The sequence below is a fragment of the Cicer arietinum genome, chromosome 6 (assembly GCF_000331145.2).
Source record: "Cicer arietinum cultivar CDC Frontier isolate Library 1 chromosome 6, Cicar.CDCFrontier_v2.0, whole genome shotgun sequence".
NCBI classification, from domain to species: Eukaryota; Viridiplantae; Streptophyta; class Magnoliopsida; order Fabales; family Fabaceae; genus Cicer; species Cicer arietinum.
In genome coordinates this window covers 68,585,814-68,604,944 of record NC_021165.2, presented here as the reverse complement: position 1 = coordinate 68,604,944, position 19,131 = coordinate 68,585,814, and the positions used below count along the sequence as shown (strand labels likewise).

General features: G+C 30.9%; 2 protein-coding genes across 13 annotated transcripts in view; both read left to right on the top strand.

Moving 5' to 3' along the window:
* The first annotated feature begins 3,677 nt into the window (after positions 1–3,677).
* LOC101496023 (protein SEMI-ROLLED LEAF 2) lies at positions 3,678–14,804 on the top strand. Of its 12 annotated transcripts, none has more exons than XM_012717767.3 (21): positions 3,678–3,851; positions 4,166–4,224; positions 4,614–4,805; positions 5,365–5,439; positions 5,680–5,795; positions 6,360–6,474; positions 7,260–7,388; positions 7,747–7,794; positions 7,993–8,189; positions 8,284–8,480; positions 8,572–8,864; positions 8,934–9,083; positions 9,180–9,497; positions 9,689–9,838; positions 11,193–11,268; positions 11,846–11,973; positions 12,112–12,306; positions 13,012–13,152; positions 13,232–13,360; positions 13,505–13,711; positions 14,243–14,804. In XM_012717767.3, the coding sequence occupies exons 3-21, from the start codon at positions 4,668–4,670 to the stop codon at positions 14,402–14,404; spliced, it is 2,964 nt and encodes a 987-aa protein (XP_012573221.1). In that variant the 5' UTR covers positions 3,678–3,851; positions 4,166–4,224; positions 4,614–4,667; the 3' UTR covers positions 14,405–14,804. The 12 variants fall into 12 exon arrangements, with proteins under 12 accessions (XP_012573221.1, XP_012573225.1, XP_012573218.1 ...); XM_012717771.3 differs by having other exon boundaries at positions 4,610–4,805; positions 8,575–8,864; XM_012717764.3 differs by having other exon boundaries at positions 4,610–4,805.
* A 1,375-nt stretch (positions 14,805–16,179) lies between these two features.
* LOC101495696 (ATPase family AAA domain-containing protein At1g05910) overlaps positions 16,180–19,131 on the top strand; it is a 7,857-nt gene continuing 4,905 nt past the window's right edge. The window contains exons 1-4 of the mRNA XM_073370367.1: positions 16,180–16,341; positions 17,208–17,495; positions 18,808–18,909; positions 19,002–19,129. Of these exons, the coding sequence (XP_073226468.1) occupies positions 17,271–17,495; positions 18,808–18,909; positions 19,002–19,129 (455 nt within the window). The 5' untranslated portion in view covers positions 16,180–16,341; positions 17,208–17,270. The remainder of the gene's footprint in view (positions 16,342–17,207; positions 17,496–18,807; positions 18,910–19,001; positions 19,130–19,131) is intronic.

The following is a 19,131-nucleotide window of genomic DNA, read 5'->3' as shown; positions in this document are numbered from 1 at the left end:
GTCAAGAAAACACCATGAATTGTCATAAAATCTTGTCATAAAGGAGAGTAAAAGAATGAGTCAAGTCACTAATTTTTGTTTTTATAGGATGGACCAAGAATATTTTCAAAACACTTATACATAAAGGTTGGTTTCACTAACTCTATAATATCTCCTAAAATGAATACTTTTTTGGTCGCAAATAAAACTAACAAACGATATAACTTATATAAATTCTAATTTAATTAAATAATTCAACTAATATTTTATCAACTAAAATAAATCAAGCAAGACAAGAATACCACTCACACATAACAAAATAAAACAAACATATCTAACATATCAATTTCATGATTATCGAAACTAATCAAATAAAAAAATATCCATTTATGAAATAATGACATCATAAATAGTCCCCATGTATTTGTCACGTCAAAACAATTAAATAAAAAATGAAGATTATAATTATTTAAGTAGAATAGAGTGTAATAAAATTTAATTTAATTTATTTACACATAGAATAATTATTAATTTAATAATAGCAATTACTAAAAAGATACATATATAATATATATGAAAATTTTGGAGTGTTACAACTATATAACATTCAGGAACCTCTATTATATTAAATTATATATTTCAATTATCTTTATGATATTATTGGTTACTTTCAGGAATTATTCTGATTATATTAATCACTCGACATAACATATTATTAGTTTACGTTTATTTGAAAAACATAAAACACATTAAAAAAATAGTTACGCATAACACATTACAATGTAGAATACAAATTTAGATGTAATAATCCAAACTACTTAAAGGCAAACACATTTATCAGAGTGGAAGTCAAATTTTTGTGTGGCCTAACAGAGATGAAGATGATCAAGTTCACTACGATGAATGTGCTCCACCTCCCATCATTATAAACTTCGAAGAAGATTACTGAATTTACAAACAAACAAAAAATAAGATAAGTGTGAATTGAGAGAAGAAGATATGTGAGTTATGATGAAAAAGAAATAAGGAAAAAAATGACGAATAAATTAGGGGTAAAAACATTTTTAAGCTTAAGGTTAGAGATAAAGAATAACATATTTTAAATTTTGTGATTTATAGAAAAACAAATTTGATGTTAGTGTCATTTTATTAGTCACTTATAAATAAGCTACACACATGACAATAAGATGGTGCCTTATCATATGGAACACAGTTATCCACGTCATCAAGTTAATAGAATTAAGAGTCAATTTAACGTTGAAAACTAAACTAACAAATATTTTAGTGAGTCGAATACTAATTTGAATTTTTATTTAAATCAAATACTAAAATAGTAGTTTATTTATATTTATTTGGACAAAATTGTCTTTCCCCAAAAATATATATTTAGATGCGTCGATATAAAAATTTTAAAACTATTTTTACATATTTCAACTCTTTCACTCTAACATAATATTAATCTCTCAATTGCCATCATTTGAATTGTATTTATGGTACATTCATTTAAAATTATTATTTGTATGATCTATATTAATAATAATTTTTTTCAGAAAAAACTATTTATATATTTATATATTTGAGATCGAGACCCATGTAGAAGCAAGCGTGGGCAATAATCTGCATTTAGTTTTAAAATTGAAATATTTTTAGTATGCAATACACTAAAAAATACATTATATGATAAAAAAATTATATAGATTGTATCTCTATTCTGTTTTATTTTATTTTTTAAAATAAATGTGTAAGTGTGGTTATTATAGTTTTTAAATATACTTAATTACAAAGCTAATCTTTCATTAATATTTTTGTTTTCAAATGTACTTTTAATTAATTAATTTAATATTCATTCTTTATTAGTCATTTTAATCTATAACGTTATTATTATTAACAAAAAAAGAATTTAAAAGTATGTTTATAATTTTGATAAATTTAAACGTTATACAACATTTCACTTGACACTAACTAAAAAAAAATATATAACTTTTAGTTATTTATAATTTTGGTGTTTGTTGTTGAGAAACATACAAGATAATATAAGTTTTTTTAAGGGATAAGACAACGTAAATTAACAATTTTTGTTATTGAGTTTCCATGTTTTTTTTTATAAAAAAATAGTGATGATCATGATGGCTTACAAGCTGTAATGTATCACAAGGAGTCAAAAAGAGAGAATAGAAAAGAGAACTTTCCTTTTCATAACCCAATCACATTTCGGACCGTTGGGCCTTTTGCTCTTTTCGGTGGCGTAATAATTATTAGAGTTTATTTTGACAACTATTATTAGAAAATTTTACTTCCTACCTTTTAATTATACCATAATTCCACTTTTTATTTAAAATTAAAGTCGTGCTCACAAGTGAAAGCACCTGTTAAAAAATTAAAAGGAAATAAATAAATAGAATTATATAAGAAATATTTATTTTTAAGATATTAATGCATTAAATTTACAGCTTTCAAAATTATATTTTCAAATCTCTTAATAAATATAAGGGTTCTTGTTAATATTTTGTAAAATTATAATATTTATTTTATTATTTTTTAGTTAATTCACATCTACATTTTTGAGTTTATCACAATTATTAAATTATTATAAATATGTAATTTTTATTATAATTATTTTTAAAATCATGCACTTAAATAATTGTGATGTATTAATGATATAAATTTTCTATACCAAAATATAACAACAACTAAAAAATCGAAATGAAGTTCTTCTATACAAAATAAAAGAAAATTTTCTACAATTTAAATTTTCTAAAATATAATTCTATTGAAAAAAATTTAAATTAAGTTTTTCATTATATTTTTGTGGAAAAATCTCAAACTCTTAATTTTATTAAACACACGTTTTTTGAAAAATTCAATTTAATTTTGTCCACAAAATATTTGTATTCTAAAAAAAATTAAATTTGAAATTTTCAAAACATGTTTATAATTCTGTAAGTAAGATATTATTAACTTTTTTTTTATAAAAAACATTGAAAGGTAAATTTAGATTTTTAAAAAATTTGTAGTGTATGGACAATAATAAAAAAATAAAAATATATATAGGTAAACATAAATACAAAATTTGACATTAATAACAATTTAATTCAATATTAATAACAATTTAATTCAATACTTTCTTAGTCTCACAATATATATAGGTAAACATTAATAAAAACTTATCCTATTTTATATGTTATTTTACAAAATTAATAAAATATTAATTTTATTTTTTTATTATATATCTTTTACTATTAATCAATATATTATTTTCCATATTTTATTTAATTATTTTTCCCGTATTAATATAAAATGATAATTTTATAGAGTAAATCATAATTTATTTTTCATATATTAACTGCGTTTTTAATTCATGTACTAAAATGACACATTTTAAGATAAATAAAATACTAAAATCTCACTATAAAAAAACTAAATATCATGAAAGACATATACCAACTGTAATATGCTAAAATGACATATTTATAGAATAAGTTTGATAGCGTCCTAAAATAGTTAAAAGCCACGAAGTAAAAGATACCTTAAACATATATGATCAAAGACTCTAATGGTAAATTAGAAAAAACACAGTACTTTTTACTATTTATTTATAATTCATTTTAAAACAAATTTAATTTACTAAGCAAATTAGGAAGTAGAAACATGTTACTTTTGCCATTTATGAGCCGAACTAGTTAGAACCATTTATTTCGTCGTTACTACTAAAACTAAGTAACTATTATAAAATTGGGGAATTTTGTTGAGGATTAAGTAACCACACTTGCCATTTGGCACTTGCACGACGCTAAGTCTTTTGCGCGTAAACAAAAACAATCACATTGCGCAACCGAGTCATCGTGCAGTCAAGTTCTCCGATCACACCCACGGTGACGTTAGCATTTTCCTTTGAAACTTTCTTTCTTCCTTACAGTTTCATTTCACAGTTCAATAGTTAGTAGTAGTTGTAGTAACTGCAGAGAAAATGTGGTTGCTGAAATGAAAAATGTGACGTTGACGTGTAACCGTTAAACAGAACAAATTGTCGGCGAAGGGTTAAACCTCATCACTCCTTTATCATTATTATTAAAAAAAATATTAATATTCTTATGTGTTATTTTAATTTCTTTCGGTTAATTAATTCCTTTGAATTTGATTCTAAACCTTTTATTTCTGAAATTCTGAAATGTGTTTAGTTTATCAGATCGCGGTTGGAGACAATTGAATTTGTTACAAAGTAGAGTTTCTTTGTTTGGATTTTAGGTAAGTTAATTCAGCTTAGTCTATATTTTCGTTTGGTTCTAAAATCATGGAGGATGTAATTTTCTTTCATTTTTTAGCTTAGGAAATTATTTTTGTGTTTTAATTTTAATTTTGAATTTTGAATTTTACTTCTTGTTTGTAAGTTGCAATTTAAGCATAATTTTCTGTTTGGTTCTAAAATCATGTGAGGTTGTAATTCAATATCATTTTTTAGCCTAGAAAATTATGTATGGGTTTTAATTTTAGTTTTCAATTTTGAATTTTACTTCTTGTTTGCAGTTTAATTTAAACATGATGAACATTGTTTTTTTTTTTTTTGGGATGAAGTGATGTGAGTTTAAGTTGTTGTTATTAATTAATGGAAAGTGTGAATTGTGGTTTGGAGGCAGATTGTTTTGTGAGGAGATTCTTGAGAGGAGGAGGGTTTGTGATTTAGTAGCAAAATGGGGGTTATGTCAAGGCGGGTTGTGCCCGTCTGTGGCAACTTATGCTGTTATGTTTGTCCTGCTCTGCGTGCTAGCTCGAGACAACCTGTGAAGCGTTATAAGAAGTTGTTGGCTGATATTTTTCCTCGCAATCAGGTGAGATTTTCAGCTTATTTACTCCATTTCATTTCAGATATCAGCTTCCTTTGTTATATATTTGAGTTGCAAACTTACTTAGCACTATGGTTTGCAACTTTGCATAGCATTTGGTACCTTGGTGTTGTTGGTGGACTCCAAACATTTATTGTGAAAATCAATGATCATAAAACCGATAATTATGTGTTTGACTCGACTGATCAAGGTACAGGTATTTGGGAAATTGCTTGGGTGTTGTTGATTTTAGTAATTATTTGTGAATACAGGTGGGGTTGTTTTTAAGTTTTCTGAATGCTGGAGCTTTATTGTTTAAAACATGCCTCTCTATTATCAGTGATTTGATTATGTAACTTCTAATTTACATTTTTTGTTTAATTTTCTGTATTTTCTTTAACTCTTATTCGTAATGAAATCTCGTGGTTCACTGTTTCCACTCTCAGAGACTATTGCATTATTATGTTATGATGATGACTGGTTTCTTCAGTATTTTTAATGCCTTGGACTCTCTCTCTCTCTCTACTGACTGTCTGATGTGCATGATGGTTGTTGTTTTTGGCAGGAGGCTGAACCTAATGATAGAAAAATTGGAAAACTATGTGACTATGCCTCTAAGAATCCGTTGAGAATTCCTAAGGTAGTATAAACTATGTTTTTGGCACTTCTATTCTGGTTTTAATATGTGATTTAATCAAGACAAACCATGATGTGGTGAAGAAAATTGAAGTCTCTTAAGAAATTGTTTTATTTGATTAATGTGACAACGTGGTAGAACTATTTCATGGATCATTATCCAAGTCCAAAGTTATATTGTTTAGGGATAAAGTCATAATATTGGCTTCTGCCTAAGTTTTTCTGGCGTTTTATCTTTTTGCAGATTACTAATAACTTGGAGCAAATATGTTACAAGGATTTGCGTAATGAAGTCTTTGGTTCAGTGAAAGTTGTCTTGTGCATATACAGGAAATTCTTATCGTCATGTAAGGAGCAGATGTAAGTTTTATGACTTATACTTAGATCTTCATCAATTCTGACAGAATCACTTCTATTGAGTAGATTTAGTTTGCCATTAAGAAAATTGAACACTTTAAAGTACAATTTGCCTACGAAAATTTTCAATCTGAGAACTTCTAGTCAGTGTTTCTGTAAATACTATACGCTCTTGATTCTAATGCAATGATAAAACTTTCTCTTTTAACTTCTGCACCCATCTCATGTCATTGCATACATCTAATGCTTGAATGTGTTTACTACTTGATTTCCTTAGATGTTATTGTTTATTTATTTATGATCGTATGTCCAGTAATCTAAAAATAAGTTTTGTTTAAATACATTTTAAGGAATATATAAAAGAAAAATGTATAAAATGTGATGTCAATCGAAACCTTTATTTCACATGATATTGGCAGTTTGATGTTTTGATGCAATATAAACAATGCCATTATTTTTCTTATACCATAAATATGTGGTTCTTCTGTTTTCTATTGTTGGATTGCCACATTTTTTATTTATTTCCAATATGTGATTATGTTAAAATAATGCTTCTTAATCTTGCAGGCCACTTTTTGCGGGTAGCTTGTTAGAGATTATTCGAACTCTTCTAGAACAAACTCGAACAGATGAAATCAGGATCTTAGGCTGCAACATTCTTTTTGATTTTATAGATTGTCAGGTATTTGGTTAAGAAACCTTTCTGATTTGTTGAAGTTAATATCACTGTGTGGTTGACTTCTATGGATGCTCCATAGCAAGAGATTTGCCACCCATTTGGAGAAAAGTTCATTTGCTTAAATTTAAACTTCTGAACTCTGGGTGGAAGTTGACGGTGGTGGTAAAAATGGATACTCCCTAGCTCAAAAGCCACAGTGACTTGTTGGTGATAATTGCACTATAACCTATGAAACACAAACACCTCTAGGACACATATCAGACAAATGTCCCAATTTTTTTTTCTTCTTTGCTTTGACACACCTTGGACACATCAAAAAATTTACGAGGGTCAAAGATGTGTCAAAGCAATGATGATCAATGAAGGGGTGATTAAATACATTAAATTTGATTGCATCATGTTTAGGTTTTCAGTAATAGATGGATGAAGGTATAAATCTATAATATCTTGTTTTATAATTTTTTGTTAATGAAACAAATTACTCAATTTAATGCACATATATATTTTGATTCTCAATTTTGATTTTTTTATAAATAATATTCATATTCTATTGAGTTATAGTAAATAATTAAATATGTGTATCAGTGTTGGTTCCTATGTTTTTGATATTAGCAGTGTTGATGTGTTCGTGTCGTGTCAATTGTCTATGTCCGAGTCTATGCTTCATAGATTATAACTCTTGCTATATATTGGATGTTATAGACTATGACCATGTATATTTTTTCCACATAATTTCTGAATGGAATAACGTTTTATGATCCTGATTTTTTTTTTTTAATTTAAAATAGACAGATGGTACATACATGTTCAATTTAGAGGGTTTTATTCCTAAGCTATGTCAATTGGCTCAAGAAATGGGGGAAGATGAACGTGCTCTACGTCTTCGTTCAGCTGGACTACAAGCTCTATCCTATATGGTACTACATTTTGTGTGTCGTTCGTCACATCTTCTGGAAATCAGTTATACATTACTGTAATAATTTGATATCATTTGTATTAAGGACTGCTCTTTTCTTTATTGATCAAATACACAAAAGAATCTACACACCTTAACTATTCTTTTAGTGAACGTATGAACTCACTGAAGAGAAATAGAATGCAACTAAGAGATTAAGGATAAACTTGCGGTCCTTATAAATTCTAGTGATTACTGATTGTGTTAATAATAGTAATTTTACCTTATGCCTACCATGGTATCTTTTTCTCAGTTGAGTTTTAGGTTACTTATACCATCTCTCGTTGATATATCTTTGCATCTATGTTTTCTGTGGTTAGGTGCGTTTCATGGGAGAACAATCACATCTTTCTATGGATTTGGATGAAGTGAGTGGTGTTTCCATACTTATACTCTTTTAGTTATGTAAAAAGTATTGGTTTTTCCATACTTTGAACCAAAACCTGGGTATTAAATTTGGAAGTCAGCTTCTACTTGTAGCAACAGACAATTTTTTTTTCCTTCCAAATCTAATTATTTTCTTTTGTTTCTTGTTTGGGACTTTTGGTTGATGGGATCTGAAATAGATCATGTCAGTGACTTTGGAGAATTACATGGGTCTCCAGTCTAACTCTAATCCCCCCAAGGAACATAAACTAAATTCAGTGCCTCTGGACCAGTTAGGACTTGAATTTCCCAAAGATGACTGCTCTTTAAACGATATCTCCAAGAAGGATAATTTGTGGCTGAAACTTGTGGCAGGGACTGAGATAGATTCTATGTTGTATGTCTTACTTTACTCTTTTCCCTCACCTTTATTACGAAGCCAATGGTCATCCTCATTTGAAACAGGCCTGGTGTCTTTATCATTTTTACAGGGATACTGCTAAAGATCCTACATATTGGTCAAAAGTTTGCTTGTATAATATGGTCAAACCGGCAAGGGAAGCTACAACTCTGCGGCGTGTCCTTGAACCTCTTTTTCATTATTTTGACACTCAAAATCAATGGTCTTCTGAAAAAGGAGCGGCTATCCATGTTTTGATGTATTTACAATCTCTTTTAGCAGATTCAGGTACCCTGCATTGCAACAATTAGTGGCATAATTTTCTAAAAAAGTATATTTCTCTAAATTCAGTACGCTGACTATCTCTTTTGCACACCAGAAGATAACTCCTATGTTCTGTTGTCCATTTTGGTCAAGCACTTGGATCATAAGAATGTATTCAAGCAGCCTATCCTTCAGATTGATATTACTAACATCACAACACAACTTGCAAAGAATGTGAAGCAACAGGCTCCAGTTGCTATAATTGGTGCAATATCTGACCTCATTAAACACTTAAGGAAGTGCCTGCAAAATTCAGCTGCAGCTTCTAGTATTGGAAATGATGGGTATAAGTTGAACACTCAACTTCAATCTGCCTTAGAAATGTGTATATTACAACTTTCAAACAAGGTATGCGTAACATTTTGTTTGTTTTTCAAACTTTGTACTGCTTCTACTATAACATTTTGAGAATAGCAGGTTGGGGATGTAGGACCCATACTTGATTTGATGGCTGTGGTGTTAGAGAATATCTCAACTACAACCATTGTAGCAAGAACAACAATCTCTGCTGTTTATCAAACTGCAAAGTTAGTTACATCCATCCCTAATGTGTCATATCACAAGAAGGCAAGTATTCTTACTTTGATCGGAAATGGGCCTTTCTGTTTGCTTAGCTCTAGTAAAATAGTATAAATTTTTGTGCTGCGTTTTCGTCTGTTCCAGGCTTTCCCTGATGCATTGTTTCATCAATTGCTCCTGGTGATGGCTCATCCTGACCAAGAAACACGAATCGGAGCGCACAGTGTCTTTTCTACAGTGCTTATGCCATCTCTGTATTCACCTCAGTTCAACCATAAAACAATGATGGCTCAGAAGGTACCAAGTGAGAGCTCCTCCATTCAGCATGAAAGATTTTTAGGAGCAGAACACATCAATAGGAAACCTGTGGAAGGAGGGGAAGTAGTTGGCGTCAGTAGGAAATATACAGTCCTTCCATATCGTGGTTACAGCTTTTCTGGTGCTCTAAATGATGGGAAAGATGTATGGATTTTTTACTTACCATTTTTTGTCTATATCATATTAATATGACTTATCTTTTTATACAACATTTATTGCTTTCAGCGTATTACTAATATTAGTAAGTGGTTCAGTTTTTTTCCCCCTACCATGGTGACCTTAGATATTTCTTTTTGCTGTAATTTATAGTAAAAAATGAATGTCTACTCTTTCAGGAGCTAAGTTCCTTTCGGTTAAGCAGCCACCAAGTGAGTCTCTTGCTTTCTTCAATCTGGGTTCAGGCAACATCTATGGACAATGGCCCGGAAAATTTTGAGGCTATGGCTCATACTTTTAGCATTGCTTTATTGTTCACTCGTTCAAAGGTTAGTTTGGTATAATGCAAATGCATAGGTTTTTAAAATTTATAATCAGTGACGACAATAAATATTGTTGTTCATATTTGAAATTAATCATTTATACTACCTCCATCCCTAAATATAGAACTCCATTGACTAAATCACGGGAATTAAGAAGTAGTTAGTAGTATTAAATTTATTAATGATTGATATTGTTTTTATAAGTTTACCCTTTAAGAGAGATAGTTAGTTAATGTTTTCATTATAATATTTATTGTTGGTTGCATAAAAAGATGTAAATTAATTAGGGGTATATTAGTTAAAAATAGTAATTAATGTAGTTGAAAATTCAAATAGAATCTTTTAAAATGGGACAAAGAAATTTCCCAAGAGACTTTTATATTTAGCAACGGAGGTAGTAATAAGTTACGTCTGTAATCATCAGTTTACATTTATTTATTTATTTTGAGTGGTAAATGTTAGTAAATTAATCGTTAGAAATTAGTGGGAGGAGTTGAACCCACTACCCCTTATCTCTCTAACCCTTATGTTCCTCCCTCAAACCACCTTATCTCTCCATATCAATTTACATTTATAACAGTACTATCATCTCTTACTCTTATGTTTGTTTGTATAAAGCAGGCTAGTTCCTATTCTTATGACTTATGAGTGCAATTTAGACATTTCATGGTTTTAATACCGAAATATTATATTTGTATCGTGGGACGTAAATTGTACCAGGCAATTAGGTTATTCTTGTATATGAATGGCTAGAAATGAGTATTTCAATTTGGTATGAAACTGCCACTAGTATTTAGTGGTGGTGCATAGTATTTTAAACTGCTTTAAGATTTTCAAAAATGAAAAATGTCAGTGCACAGAATGCAGAGCACAAACCACCTGTAATTCTGTTACTTAGCTTTGTTACAATTATAATTGGATAAGTCAGTTGCAAGTAGTTAGATCTACAATTATTAGTTACCCCCCACTGTAAATACCTTGTAAGCTGTAACCCATTATCCTCTATATATAAACTGATATGTTGTACTCGTTTATTTTTCCTGTTAAAATCACTGAGATTCAGTATTATGGTTTTCTCTCAATTCTCCTTAACGGAGTTTTCTTTGAAAAAAAATCCATATTATTAGTTACCCCCCACTGTAAATACCTTGTAAGCTGTAACCCATTACCCTCTATATATAAACTGATATGTTGTACTCGTTTATTTTTCCCATTAAAATCACTGAGATTCAGTATTATGGTTTTCTCTCAATTCTCCTTAACGGAGTTTTCTTTGAAAAAAGATCCATATTTTCATACTTTCTTTTATCACTCATGAAAACTTTTCTATGTCCATGATGGTTTAAATTGCTTTCCACAGACATCCAGTTACATGGCTCTAGTAAGATGTTTCCAACTGGCATTCTCCCTCATGAGCATTTCACTGGACCAAGAAGGTGTGTTGAACATATAAGTGATCTTTTATCCTATTATCTTGATGTGCTTCCTTTCTTTGTCCAATTGTTTTCTTCATTAACTTGAATTGGAATAGATATCACTCACCTACTTTAAGGTGTAATATTTTATGAGTAAGCCTAAACCACTGCCTGCATCTGATCATTTGGATTCTAGGAGCCTCATACCCTCTTGACATTCTTTAGCTATTGCAAATTTTTATTCACGGTGCATTTTATAATTTATTTCAATTTTATCCTATTAGTTTACGAGAAATACTGTAAACCTTTTGTTTGCATAACAATTTATTATAGTGGTTCTAACAAAATATGATCAACTTTCTAATATTCCAAGTGGCATAGTTAGTAGCCTTTTGGAAAAAACTGTTGACTTTGTTTCCTTTAGAAAACAAGTCCACATTATTGATTTACAAAATTTAATGGCTTGTTATTTTGAAACGATGTACTTACGCTTATCTATGCATGCCATAATTTTTTTGTTATGTTATACCTTATTGGGTTAAATATTTATTCTGCTGCTATGTTTCTGACATGTTCACTCTCTGCATGCCTATTAAAGGAGGTTTGCAACCATCTCGTAGGAGGTCTCTTTTTACCTTGGCGTCGTACATGTTTATATTCTCTGCCAGGGCAGGCAATTTCCCCGAGCTACTTCGTATAATTAAAGCATCCTTGATGGATTCAACTGTTAGTTTCTTCCCCTCAACTCTTTTGATCCCCATTTCATGTCCTTGTCATTCAGCTTCCTTTTTAAAATTGATTTGCATTGCATATTGTCTGTTTGCCTTTTTAAATTTTAATTCAGTATGTGTTGTAAATCCACAGGTAGATCCTTTTCTTGAGTTGGTTGATGATGTCAGGCTGCAGGCTGTTAATATAAAATCAGAGAAGATAATCTATGGATCTCAAGAAGATGATGTTGCTGCTATGACGTCACTTTCAGCAGTAGAATTGGATGACAAGCATTTGAAAGAAACTGTAATCTCGCACTTCCTGACTAAATTTTCAAAATTACCGGAGGTAATATGAATTCATTTCCCTTTTTGCTTATATTCAAGATTGGGATATATGGGGGTTAGTTGGGAGTACCTTATAGACTACTGTATTTCAGATTTTCATTTGTTTTAGCATACCAAGTAAAAATCACATTAAAGTTGGTCTAGAGGATGTAATATACGCTTAGGCTAAAAATGATGGTCGAATTGCCGCTTCGGAAGTGGAAATCTTAATATTATGACCCTACTCTTGGTTCAAGTATAGAATAACATCTAGCTTTATGCATCTTACCATAAATTCTGAGGGTGCCCTTGCCTTAGCAAAGAATGAGCTAGCTACATATGCCATCAGTAATTTAACAAGGGAATACATTATTTTATCTCAAATTGAAAAAACGTGTGCATCAGACTTAATTTAAACAGCTAATTTGTTGCTTAGTTTGATATGTTGTTCAGTAATAATTAAATTTATTAATTTAAACAGCTAAGTGGTTGCTTTTGGTTGAAGTTTGTACATCTGAGTTTGTACCCTGTATGTGTACAGCACCTGCACATATTTAACCTGGAAACCATCGATTAAACCAGTCATGTTCTTGTGGCAAAAGATACTTGCAGATATTACAATACATGTCAGAAGAATGTGGAATGTTATAAAACAATAGCGGCAGAGTTGTTTGCAGAGTAATATGAGTAGTAAGTGTAAATAATATGACTTTTTCATATTATCCAGGATGAGTTGTCAAGCATAAAGAAACAACTTGCACAGGGGTTTTCTCCTGATGATGCATATCCACTGGGACCTCCATTGTTTATGGAGACACCAAGACCATGTTCTCCACTTGCTCAGATTGAGTTTCCAGATTTTGATGAGGTAAAATCCTTTATAACTGTATCGGCATTTAAGTGGCTTTGAAAACTCTGTTTCACTAGCTCTGATGAATTGTTTCTAGATTGAGGCTCCGGTAGCTTTGATGGATGAAGAGATTGGACCTGAACCAAGCGGTATTCAGTTAGACTGCAAATCATCACCATCTTTCAATAACCTGACCATTTTAAGTGTTAATCAACTCTTAGAATCGGTAAAATGAAATATGCTTTTATTTTTATTATTTGCTCTAGATGACTGTGATTACAATTTAAAATCAACCTTTTGTGCTTCTGCTGGAAAGTGGAGGTTGTTTTTTCTTCAGTTAAAGATTCCATGAGGATTATTGTATTGGCAGGTTTTGGAAACCGCACGGCAAGTGGCTAGTTTCCCCATTTCTGCAACTGCTGTACCTTATGACCAAATGAAGAACCAGTGTGAGGCCCTAGTATCAGGGAAACAACAGAAGATGTCAGTTCTTCACAGTTTTAAGCACCAGCAGGAGACTAGAGCATTAGTTCTTTTCAGTGCAAATGAAACAAAAGTTTCCCCTCCACCAATTAAGGTCAGTATTTTTTTACCATGGAAGTTAGATTTTTCTGCAAAAGAATAACTTTTTCTTCAGGAAGAATTTTGGTAATGCTGGTTTAGAGATTGGTTGATTATTGACTGTCCTGGTTTCATGTTTAGGCAGTTTTGGATTTCTTTTTTCGATTGGCAAATGTTAGTTTTTAGTTGGTTTAGGCAATTTGAGATTTGAATGTTGATCAAACTATCATTGTCAAAAAAAGCAAACAATGAAAAGATGAAAGACACTGACCCAAATGAAGCATATGCTCATTTATCCAAATAATGCTAAGAATATAATTCTTTTAAACTTTAAATCTTCAACAGATGTTGCTCTTAATCTTTCTGTATCTTTTGAATCTTAGTTACCTGATTTATTATTATAAAAAATTAGCTCAACTGATGTATTTGGAGAGATTTTGTAGATATAATGAAGGTGTAGAGTTCATTTATTTCTTTATCGCTACATTTTACGGAGAGGGGGGCCATTTGATCATGTTTTTTTTTTTTTGCCTGTGCTGTTGTGTAGACACTAGAGTATGCAGAAAGTGATCTGAAGTTAGTGAGTCAGGAACAAATACCGGCTCTGTATCAAGTACGCCCATGCTCGTATGAATATAGACAGCAACATTCTTTGAGACTACCACCTGCGAGCCCCTATGATAAATTCTTGAAAGCTGCTGGATGCTAATGAGCTAAAAAGACCTAAAAAAACTACAAGAGAAACTATTAGGAAAGACCTAGAGATTAATGAGCTGGAAAGAGATATGCTATATAATACAAAGTTTTAGCATCGTTTGATCTACGTAGCCAACCCTATTTAATGGAAAAAGGCTTGGTTGTTGTTGGATGCTAATGGTACTAAGATTGCCTCCCATAATTGATATATATGCAACTATTTTGTAGACATGAATCTCCACCTCCCTTCTATTTTTCTTCTTTTTATTGTATTGTTTTGTTTGGTTGTATCATTCCCACTCAGTTGTTATTCAATAAATGTTTATTACATAAGCGGTATGTACAGATTATGAAAGTAAACTCTACACAAACTAATCTTATGCAAAAGGCTAATACATGTGTTTTTAATTTAAGGTAATTGGTCAACCATCGCTATGTTTCATATATAGGGATATTTTAGTCATTTTAATAGATTATTTTTTTTCCTTCCACTTTTATTTTTACCGAACAATCAAATAATCATTTCATTTTCCACTCACATTACATTTACTTTCTTTCCCTCAAACATCCTTTTACTTTATTTCCATTCTCTTTCTATTTTGATCCAAACAAAGCATACCAAAAATAGACTTATGGTAGTGTATTTCATTTATTTTTTTAACTATCTGTCTCCTAGACACTAGTTTGTGTATTATTGTTGTTGGTCTTAAAATTATTTAAGAATATTATTATTTAGTTTACTAAGTATCACAATTCTCATTCTTGTGAAAAAATTCTCACAATTAATCACATTTGAGATTCAACAAACAAACAATTTACTTGAAGGACTTCATTTAGATATTTAAACAATAAATTTATATATATATATATATATATTTTATTTTTCGTCCTTGATATTTTATTTTTAATCTATGCATATATAACATTTTTTGCTTTTAATTCATGTAAATATTTATTTTATTCCTTATTTTGAAAGAATCAAATTAAATATTCTACATGTTATAAGACCAATTTAAATATAAATAAATTTTGGAATGACTAACAAGAGAGAGTGGCTTGAGGATAACTATCTTTCAACCAAATGTGATTAGGCAAAAGTTGAATGCACAATATATTCTCTCCAAATATATATTCTCACCTTCTTCATCTCAGCTTAGGTCATCTCAACTTTTAGCTGTTGTCTAAAATTAATTTTTTAAATGCACAATATTTTGTTGTAGCAAATAGTTTTTGAAATATATAATAGAGTAGTTTATTTTTGTATTTTGGGAAATATTTTTTAAAATATTAATTTATACTTGTTTTTTTTTGGGTACATATAATTTATATTTGTTCTAAAAACTAATTAATAAAATACATTGTATTTCACAAATTAATTTTAATTAGTTTAAATATACTTCAAAATCCGTCAAAAAAAAATTCTTTAAAAGTTCAAAACACTTAAATTGTTTTTTTGGTGTTTTGGCTTTTTAGATCAAGTGAAAGAATGAGGTTAGTATACCGTGTGTATGGGGTAATTAGGTAATAAACACTTCAAAAAGGAAGGGATCATTATGTAAAAACACTTCAAAAAGGAAGGGATCATTATGTAAAAACACTTCAAGAAAGGAGGGATGTAGGAATGATTTCGGTGGTGTAGATAGAAAACTCCGTGAATGTTACCAAACGGGCCAATAGATTGTATCAAGCACCATTCTTAACTGAGCGGGTCATGCATGATGGATCCAATTCGGCCATTTATACGGATCCGGGTTCCACTACAGTATACAAAATATATTGGGTGTGAGAGTGTGAACGAAGAAGAGAAAAATAAACAGAGAAAAAACAGAACAGAAAGAAAGGGTTTTGGACTCTGAAAACTCAAAAGTGTCACGTTTCTCTCTTCATAACCTTCGTTCAAACCCTAACCTCATGCATTCATTCATACTTTCTTTTGTTCCTCGCGATCAGGTTCGTCTTTGATTTTCTCATCGTTTGTTTTTTTTTTTCCTTTTCATTTCTTTCTGTTTCCAATAAACTTGACTGAACTTCACTGAATGACATGGATGGACTTTTGTTGTATCTAAGCTTCATCATATAATGGATTTTTGTGTTCTCAACTTCATTATTGTTGACTTCATTTGCTTTATTAATTCACACAATATTTTAAATCCTTATATGTTTATTTTTTATAATTTTTATTTTTATTTTTAATTTTTTAATTTTTAATGATAAATGTAGTGTTTGTTTCTAGGTTGTTTTGAGGTTTGCATGTTAGAATCTGTCACGTGTAGCTATGTTGAATGTTGTACCCTAATTTGAGAATGGAATTTCTGGTTTTGGTTTTGGCTTCATTGTACCTCTATGGTTGCACTTGCTAATATATTGTAAGACAAAAGATATTAAATTAAATTTTTAAAATTTCCAGTTCGTATACTTTTAGCATTATAGCATGTAATATGTTCTGTGACCATACATTGGATTTATAATAGGTTCCAAAGAACATGGATAAGTTATATTCTCGGGCAAATGTTTGAAGTTCTACTCTGCAAGTGGGATAAGGCTTTTGTCATTGTGGACTTTCTTGTTGTTGTTTCTTCAAATGTAAATTATACGAGTTTTAAAATGTTTTGCATGAACCCGTGGTGAAGTCTCCAATTGTTTCATGCCCATGTCAATAATATGCGTTAATCAAGAATAAAATATTTAATGCAACAATAGCTTGCTGAGAAATATAAATTACCCTTGGTTTGGTGTTTTGGCAAAGCTTGTGATATTTTAATTGTTATGTGAATCTTCTGAAAATTTAATTGTTGTAGACTATGCTCTTTCTGCAGGTGTAACTGACTGAGAAATGCTGATCATGTGAATTTTTTAATCACGAAACTTAGCACTCTTTCATGTATCCCAAACGGTCTAGCCAAGATGGTCCTGATTCTAGGCCAGTGCGTACAAGTGATAGGATCAAGACGAGGCCAGCTGTTTATAGCCGGGCACCATTCTTGTATTACAACTCAAATCTTAGGCGCCCCAGGAAAAACAAGAATAAGACAAGAACGGCAGCTTCGCAGATTGCTAAGATGCTGCGTCCAGGGAATCGGAAAGCACATGACTCAAATACTAATGTAAGTGTCTGCATCTCAAATATGTTCAAGGAGCATAATCACTCAGAAGATTGTTAGTTTATTTATTAAATTGCATGGTTCTATATATAAATCACTTGGACTATCAGGCACGACATCATGTCATGCATTTTCCCCTTCTTAGTTACTTTGTGGATATATGGATCACTATGTAATAAAATTAATAAATTTCTCCTGTTTTACACAAACCCTAATGATATAGGAGCCAATGGACCCGTTTTTAATTATACAGCTTTAGTTCTTTCTATAGTTCTCATTTGCTTGATTATTAGCTGGGATTTTTGGGTCCATCTTGTTATACATGAAAATCCTTGTTCTATTTTCTGATTCAAAACCCTCCATTTCAGAATGTTTCTCTGTCTGTCTCATTCATTAAAATGTTTAAGTTCCCATCAACTCTAATATCAAGACTTTTATTTGGGCAATGGCAATTGATAGAACAGAATCAGCACAAATGATCTGCCTACATTATTTAGGCCTTGAAATAGTCCTTCCATTGATGTTTAGGTTGTTTCAGAATCCAGAGTTTGGGGGAAAATGACAATCTTTTCTTACTTCATGCAGTTGCTTTTCAACATTGCAGTTTGCACAATTGCACTTCAATAACTTTCTTCTCTGTACTTCTTTTATTCTGAAAAGGCATAAGTGGACTGGTTTGAATTCCATCCCACTCATAAAATGTTTGCCTGAACCTAGTGGGATGAGTTCAGGTTTTCGTTATCTCTATGTGTATGTACTGAAATAATATCCAGATATACAAATTTTGTCTCTTCATTGTGCTTAAAAATGTGATTTTGATATTATTATTGTCTGCATATGACACATCACTGAATTGTGAAGTTATGGATGTTTGTGACTACATCACTGAGTTGTGAAGATCAACCTCTGACACATCACTGAATTGTGAAGATCTTCAACCTCTGCTTATGACACATCACTGAAATATTATTGTCTGCATGTGACACACCACTGAATTATGAAGATCTTCAACCTCTGCTTTACAGATATTCCGTTAATTCTCTCCTTATTTCTTTGTTTTGTCTTCTGTTGACATCTTTAATGGATGCAACTAATTGGTCTAATTTATTGAATAGACTTCAGAAAGCAAGTTTAATAAATAATTTTGGATGTAATTATTTTTCTAATATTGCACTTCTGTGTGTATTTCTTTTTCTTATAGCTTATAATCATGTCATTTTCTGAAGTTGATCATATGATAACATTAATTCTTTCAGTTTTGTTATGTGGGACGTTTTAAATCCCTGAGCTGTGTTATCTGTGCTTCTATTCACAGTCTGGCTCTGCCAACCTTCGGCGGTCAACCAGGGCGAGAAGGGCTAATGTAAATCTTATAGAGTTTATAGAAAGCTCTGGAGATGAGGATGCAGACTTAATGGTGAAGTTTTGTACACTATTAAATATAAAAATATTGGGTTATAAAGCTTGAATTATCTGTAATTATGGCTAATGTATGTGGCCATGTTTCAGAGACCCACATATCGACCATTGAGGAACCGGATTAGCAACAGTGTCAGCCGGGACGATGTAATATCTTCTAAGCGCAAAAGAGGAGGGGAGACTAAACCAACACCTCGGCGTGAAGGTCTACGGCCTCGTC